Here is an 8,217-nt window from a genome sequence, read left to right as displayed (position 1 = left end):
GACTACATTGCTTCATATTGTATGAGGGGCAGGAAGGGATAGACCAGATTGGCTGCATGTTCCCTGTATATAGAAAACTAGTTTTTCACGTTCTAGTTTAGACCTTTCCCTGATATACTTTCTAGGTATAGCAAAGTGTGGTGCATAATGTACCAGGATTTGTGATCTTTCAAAGCCTTTGGCTCTCAGCTCCCATCATCCCCACTACTGGCTTTGCTAGCCAGGAATAATGGGAATTGTAAGCCAAAGCATGCCGCACCCCGATAATTCCTCCCCTTCGTGGTACAGTCAAGACTCAGGTTGACCCGCTCAATCAAAACTGGGCCATTTGTCATATTTCTCTACATGCATGGGTACAACAATTAAAATCACGGAAATATACCTAACGTTTGTATGGACGGACTAAAGTAACACGAAAAAGAGCGGGTGCAATCCTACACATGCTGACACAGGGGAAAGCCCCCCGTTCCCAGGGAGCTGCATAGCATCGCGCCTTAAACCACAAAAAAACACCTCTCCACCCTTTTTTTTTTATGAGGGAAACCACGGGGACCATCCGCGCATGCTGGGTAACCAGTCACGCTCTCTCGGGAGCAACTTCGCGGCGCGCACGCGCACATCCGCCCCACTTCTCTCCCGCGCCACCCTCCCGTTCCTCGCCAGTTGAAAGCAGGGGCGGGGCTTCACCGAGCGTAGCGTCGGGACGTCACGCGCACTTCTTCCGGGTTGGCCGCTTGCCTTCCGGGTGGGAAACGCTTCGGTTTGGTGGGTCATTTCCGTCGTGACGGCAATAAGGAGGGCGAGGAAAGTGAGGAAGTGTGGCTAGGTGGGCGGGGCAGCGGCGGAGGTGGGCGGGGCAGAGGCCGTTTCCCCCCCTCCCCCACCCGCCCCAGGAGCCTGAGAGGAGGAGGAGAAAAACCGAAAGGGAGAAAGGATGCGCTTCTTGAGGGCTTGGTGCTGACTGTGGAGGGCTGTGAGGAGACCGAGGTAGGGTGGCTTTCGTGGTACAGGCCCTGGCCCGCCTCAGCAGACCGACAGCCGGACAAGACAAGCCGCCTCTCTCCCGCTTACTCCGGGTTTCAGAGAGCCATTTCCACCCCCACGCACCCTGCAAAGATAGGTCCCTTTCCCGCCCCTGCTACTCTTTTCTCTGGAGGGGATCCCTTAATCCACCCACCCCCAGGACCGTCCCCCATCCTCTTCCCAGTATAGGCCTCTGCTTGAGGGTTTTCTATAGGTCGGTCGAACTCTCCTTTTAAATTCATTTTATACTTCCCCTTCTCCCTGGCTATCTTGTTTTTAAAACAAACAGGTAGAATAATTGCAGGTGCTTTTAAAAATATTTGTGTTAGGTGCTGCTTTCTGATGGGTTCCTGAAGCCAAAGGTTGGGTGGGTGTGTTCATCTTATTTAGAAAAAGATAGGGTGTGGGATTTTTATTTTTAAGTGTTTCACCCATGGAGGAGGAAGGTCCTCCTAGGATACTACCTCGTTAACCATGACATGAGTTGAGCAAAAGGAGGAAAAGCCAAGCCCTAAGAGCCAAACGATCCCAGACGCCTCCGAAGCCACCATGGTAAGTTTAAAAGTACCATTGGAATGTTTGATTACATGTAATATGCTGCCATATTTGTATCTTGTAATAATATTCTAATGGATTATGCATCTTAAGTCTTTTGAAATGCATTGCTTTAGTAACCTTATACCAGCATTGTAAGGCAAGCTGTATCCTCATGGTACAGATTCTGGTGTGGGATGCTGGCGCCACGAGGATATACTTGCCTATGGCTGCCTGTTGAGCTCATAGGTTGCTATCTTAGTCACTCTAGTGCATCAGCCTAGGAGCAGCTCTGCTGAGTGCTTTGCTAATTATTTGCTTTTGCCAGTTTAACTGTCACTGGGAAGCTGTTGTGATGTGCCAGCATTGAGTCAGAGAAATGGTTTCAAAGGTTGGCATCGTGTCAGCAAAAAACCTTGGTGATTAGTGAGCTTTGTGGCTGAAGATGCTCGTTTGTTTGTTTGTTTTTTGGTCAGTGAATGTCATACATAGCTGGCTTTCAGGAAGGAAGGATGTTCTTAGAGATGCAGGCAAAAATACCAGTGTGCATCTACAAAAGTGTGGAATTTGTGTCTCTGAAACCACCAACAAATCCTTGTGTGGACATAACCTTGAGTGTGTGAGTTGCTGTCAGTAGAATTAGATCAAAAAGTGGAAGTCTATCAGTGTAAAAATATGTTTTGCTTTTAAGGATGCTATTCTGTAAGCAGCTAAGTCTCAATAAAAACTGGCCATGCTGGCTGTGGATGAAGGTAGTTGATGTTTCAGACATTTGGACAGCATCAGCTTGAGAAAGGCTGGTACAATATTGAGCCATGCTGATGTAGTGGTTAGAGTGTTGCACTGCAACTGGAAACCTATGTTCTAGCTTCCTCTCATCTGTTAAGTTTGCTGGGTGGCTTTGGGTTAGTCACTGACTCTCAACTCAGTCTACCACACAGGGTAGTTGTGGAGATAAAATGGAGAATTACGTAAGCCACCTTACGTAAGCAAAAAGGAGTAGAAATGTAATAAAGAATATAGGTAAATAAAAACATAAAGGATTTTTCTGGAAGTCTGCACAATTGGAACACACTTCAGGTTTATTCACAAAAATGTGAACCCTCGACTATACATTTGCTCTTGTGGTTTCCACAAGTGGTTCTAGAGAGATTCAGTGCAATATATCAATATGTATTTGATACATTGTGTATGTTACCCAAGGGTTAAGACCTAGTGACAAATCAAATCCATTCAAAATAAAAATTACAGAAAAATACTATACTGTCTGGTGCAAGCTGATAGAAAAGGCCTACATTTAGGCCTTAATGTATTTGATGTATTTTACAATCTTCAGAGGTGCCTGTAAACTTCCATAGATCTGTGGAAAATACTGGGAGTTATAGACCATTTCTTTGTATAAACTTGCATATGATTGCAACCTTTAATTGCCAGTGCTCTTGGGTATCTGTAAATCCTAGATAAAACGGTAGGATTGGTGCTTAAATCTAATGCTGACTACCTCCAAATAGAGTTGTACTTAGGAATTGGAAAGCTGACACGTTCTTCACCATGGATAAAAATTGTGGCAGTTTTGCATGTGAACCATGCCATTCCAGGAGTGATCATTAGATCTTTGGGATTCCACAGAAGCTTATCTGAAATTCCTCACTGAAATGAGTAATGTTGGACATGCTACCTGAACCAGCTTTCCCCTTGAAATGTGAAGAAGCAAAGAAATGTTATTGAGTAGGCTTTCAAATCTCATAGGCCACTAACGGACATGGTTGGCTTTGATGTAGGGAAGACGTTTTCCAGAAATGTTTCGTTGTTATATTCCTCAGCAAAAAATTATCATTTAAGAAACCATAATTCCGTATGGTGAATCGCATGATGAGTGGATATCATGCCTGTTAAACTGAAACATGTTCACATTTTAATTAGGTTTTTTTTTCAGGTGATGGTGGGAGGCCTGTGTGACAGATTAAAACTAAATTTAACATGTTTTTGGTATCTTTCGTTTTTTTTACTTTTCAGATTTAAGCACAGCAGTGCCTGCTTTTCCATTGTGATTTTCATTTATTAAAAAAATTACACATAGTCTAATACAATGTTTCTACATTTGTTTGAATATTACCACTTTTTATTGATTATATTTTAAATTTAAAACACCTTAACATGTCTACACTGAATGGACTCCTTTAATTCTATGGGACTTACTCCCAGGCAATATGGCGTAGGATTGCAATCTACCAGTAATCCTGTGGGGCCAGGCGAGGGAGACTTGATGATGGAGGAACTACCGCTTGTCACTGTCAGTGTCAAAGTGTCAGGGGAAGACCAATGGCAAAAATATGCCAGCTTTCTGGCTGGTGTATTTCAATATTCATTCAAAGTATTTTTGTCCCACTGCTCATATGCAAGACTGCCAGAGTAGAGTGGCTTGCAGAAATCCCTGTGCTCAGGCTTATAATCTAAAAAGAAATGAGCCAAGAGGGAATGACGAGGAAAGAAGGGTGAAGGAAGCACAGTGGTGATGCTTGGTTTTCTCTCTGGTTTTTGTTTTTTTATTATTATTATTTATTTATATCCTGCCTTTTTCCTGCAAAGGGCTCAAGGCAGCTTACATCTCCTCCTCCATCTTATCCCCACAACAACAACCCTGTGAGGTGGGTTGGGCTGAGAGTCTGTGACTGGCCCAAAGTCACCCAGTTGGCTCCATGGCCGAGCGGGGACTAGAACCCAGATCGCCTGAGTCCCAGTCCCAGCTCTTCACCACTACACCACACTGGCTCTCACATGATGAGGAAATGAAAGGGAATTGGGGCCTAGGGATCCAGAGTCTCCCTTGATCCTTTTACCTATTATATCAGAGCACTGATAGTGAAGGAGGATTACGATCATTATGTTTTTGCTGCTGTAATGAAGATCCTCCAGGGGCCAGTCTCTTCACTTGATACTAACCAACAGAGAAGACCTAGTGGACAATGCGGCAGCTACGGGAACCCTGAGGGAACGTGACCTTGCCATGTTTGAATTCTTATTCTAAAGGAAGCAAAAGCCCAGTGTAGCCAAACATGTTCCCTGGATTTCAAGAATGCTTATCATTGTTCTGAGTTTTTTAAAGTTGGCTAAGTACCCTGGCAAGTGACTCTAATGAGAAAAGGAGTCCAAGAGGGAATTTTTTAAAAAGGAAATTCCGAGGGCACAATTACAAACAATTCCAACAAGGAAAAGGGGTAGAAGACAACAGAAGAAGCCCATGCAGCTTCACAAAAAGCGTAGAGATGATCTGAAAACAAAAAGGACACAAATAGGGAGTGGAAGGAAGGCAGAGAAAGAATGCAGGCAGGTAGCGTGGAATTGCCGGGAAGATGTTGGGAAGACGAAAGCTAGGAATGAGCTGGAGCAAAAAAAGTCACCTTCAGATATGTCCAAAGTAAAAGACAGAGGAAAGAAATGGGATCAGCTACTCAGTGTGGATGGCAAAATGATAACAGACGACAAAGAGAAGGCAGGAGTGCTCAATTCCCTTTTTGGGAGAAGACTGAGCCAAAGTAGGATGTATGACCTTCCTGATGAAGGGGAAGTCCAAGCTGAAGAAGCAGGATGGCAGCTGAAGATTGATAGGCAAACAGTGATTGGGTTGAATGACTTCATATCTCCAGGGTGCACTGAACTCCTTCCTAAAGTCATAAAGGAGCTGGCAGAAGAACTCTCAGAAACACTGTTTATTATCTTTGAGAAATCATGAAGGGCAAGGGAAGTGCCAGATTACTGGAGAAGGGGTAATTATGTATTATTTATTTAAAATATTTATACCCCATTCTATATGCAAAGCATCTCAGGACAGCTTACAGAAATTAAAACAAACAATCCATAATCAAAAATTACGATTAACAATAATTAAGAATATACATAAAACCAGCATTTATCCTCATCTTCAAGAAAGGAAAAAAGGAAGAACTTGGGAAGTCCAGACCAGTCCGTCTGACATCAATCCCTGAGAAAATTCTGGGTCAGATTGTAAAGCAGGCAGTCTGTTTCCAATGTGTTTGCAATGTGGTGATTACAAGAGGCCAGCATGGATTTCTCAAGAACAAATACTGCCAGACTAATCTGATCTCATGTTTTGATTGGGTAACCTCCCTGATATACTAACTATGGGAATGCTGTGCACATACTATATCTTGATTCCAGTAAAGCGTTTGACAAAGTGCCCCATGATATCCTGATTAGCAAACTAGCTAAAATGGGCTATCTGGTGGATTCACGGTTGGCTACAGAATCGGACTCAAAGAGCGCTCATCCATGGCACCTTCTCGAACTGGGGCATGGTAATAAGTGGGGTATCACAGGGTTCAGTCGTGGGCCCAGTGCTCTTCAACATCTTTATGAAAGATTTGGATAAAGAAGTATAGGGAATGATTATCAAATTTACAGCTGACAGAAAACTGGGTGGGGGAGCTAGTACCCTGGAAGACAAAAAGAAGATTCAAGGTGATCTTGATAAGTCAGAATGCTAGTCTGAAAACAACAGAATGAAATTTAGTAGGGACAAGTGCCATGTTCTCCACCTAGGAAAAAGAAATCAAATGCTTTGCTACAAGATGAAGAATACTTGACTTGACAGTAGTGCAAGTGAGAAGGATCTCGGAATTGTAGATCACAAGCTGAATATGAGTCAAATAGGTGATGTGACTGCAAAAGGGACAAATGCTATTTTAGGCTGCATTAATAAAATGACCACTTCCAAATCACAAGAAGTAACTAGTTGTCCTTTACTCAGCGCTGGTTAGGCCTCATCTGGTATACTGTGTTGTGTTCTGGTCACCACAGTTCAAGAAAGATGCAGGCAAGCTGGAAAGGGTTCAGAGAAAGGCAACAAAGATGATCCAGGGACGGAAAACAAAGCTATGTGAGGAGAGGTTGAAAGAATTGGGCATGTTTAGCCTTGAGAAGAGAAGATTGAGGGGAGATATGATAGCCTTTCAAGTACTTGTAGAGTGCTGTCACAAAGAGGAAGGACCGGATCTTTTCTCGATCATTCCAGATTGCAGAACACAGAATAACAGACTCAAGATACAGGAAGCCAGATTCTAGCTAGATATCAGGAAACAAAATTCCTGAGCGTTAGAGCAGTACAACGGAACCAATGGGCTAAGGCAATGGTCCCCAACCTTCTGGGACATGTAGGCCTCATTAGAGTGCCCAATGCCTAAAGAGGGCCACATCTTAAATCAAAATGTAACACAATTATTAACCTACTGATTCAGATCAAAAGTAAATATTCAGAGGTCAATGAAGAAATGTTAACTCGAATGTAATCCTTTTTGGTACAAAACTTTACTGCGGAATCCAGTTATACATGCTTACCTAGTCAGTGTGATTTTTGTGGCTGTTTTCTGCTAGCAGAGCATTAACGTCAAAATCAAGGTTTGTGACGGAAACCCCTGAAATGTCATGTAAATGTCCATCTGTAAGTCTCGACCTACACTTGGGTTTCATAGTTTTCATCTTGGAAAAAGTTTGTTCACAGATGTACATGGTGTCAAAGACACCGGAATGCCTGCAGCAATTTTCTTCAGGTTGATAAATATATCAGGTAGGAAACGGAAAGGAAAGGACTCCCTTTGGATTTTTCTCTGCTAGCCAAAACGGGTATAGGGGAGTCCCACCATAGAAATCTAACAAACTGTTTTCTTTGTAAATGTCTCAGAGATGATTGCTGGTTTGCAAATCAGTTAGTTCCATCTGAAAAAGCTACTTGCATCTCCTGGTGTTACTTCAAATGGATTCTGAAACATTATTTCCTTTCCATGCTTACGGCGATCAGTGAATCTTTTCTGGAATTCCAGCTGCAATAGGTTCAACTGCTTTGATGTCTTTCAACATTTATTTATTTATTTTTCGATTTATATCCTGCCTTCTTCCTACAAAGGGCTCAAGGCAGCTTACATCATTCTCCTCCTGCATCTTATCCCCACAACAGCAACCCTGTGAGGTAGGTTGGGCTGAGAGTCTGTGACTGGCCCAAAGTCACCCAGTTGGCTCCATGGCTGAGCGGGGGCTAGAACCCAGATCCTCTGAGTCCTAGCCCCATGCTCTCACCACTACACCACACTGGCTCTCATTGAACTGTAAATTGACCTGAACATTGAACTGTAAATTCCCATCCTCCTTAAATTTTAGTTCATTGTACCATGAGAAGTTTGAGAAGCTATTTTCACTAACTTGCTTCACAAAAAAGTTCACTTTTGCTTCAAAATCTTTCAGTTTAGAATACATGTCACTTACAACCTTTTCTTTTCCACTGTAACTTTAGATTCAGTGGGTTCAGATGCTCTGTGATATCAGTTCAGAAAGCCAAATCGAAATTCCATCCAGGGTCAGAAAGTACTTCCTGACTTTTTCCTTTTTCCTTGAGAAAGACATCAGCTTGATGGTGAGGTTTGAGGACTTTGCCTCTCTAAGCCACCTGACTTCTGCATGGTAGAATACCTATTCCCTGATAAATACTAGTTGCTGAGCAGTGTCTATAATGTCATTGCTCTAATGGCAAAGGGAGGGGGGGAGGCCAAACCTTTTGCCTTAACAGTTGGCAATATACAGTTCTTCTCCTAGTTCTTTAACTCACCTATTGATTGTAGATTGTGGATGCTGACAAACTGACACAACTGA

The 8,217-nt window shown here is 43.0% G+C and overlaps 1 protein-coding gene across 2 annotated transcripts in view; it reads left to right on the top strand.

Annotated features, from left to right (window-relative positions):
* The first annotated feature begins 891 nt into the window (after positions 1 to 891).
* XPO6 (exportin 6) overlaps positions 892 to 8,217 on the top strand; it is a 64,384-nt gene continuing 57,058 nt past the window's right edge. Inside the window, exons 1-2 of one of the 2 annotated variants that reach the window (XM_044433281.1) lie at positions 899 to 987; positions 1,447 to 1,575. In XM_044433281.1, coding sequence (XP_044289216.1) covers positions 1,573 to 1,575 — 3 coding nt within the window. In that variant the 5' untranslated portion in view covers positions 899 to 987; positions 1,447 to 1,572. Of the gene's footprint in view, positions 1,576 to 8,217 lie in introns of both variants that reach the window. The other variant, XM_044433282.1, reaches the window with a different exon arrangement.

This window comes from Varanus komodoensis, unplaced genomic scaffold (assembly GCF_004798865.1).
Source record: "Varanus komodoensis strain SLA01 unplaced genomic scaffold, ASM479886v1 scaffold26, whole genome shotgun sequence".
Lineage (NCBI taxonomy): Eukaryota > Metazoa > Chordata > Lepidosauria > Squamata > Varanidae > Varanus > Varanus komodoensis.
This window is presented reverse-complemented; position numbering and strand designations above follow the sequence as displayed.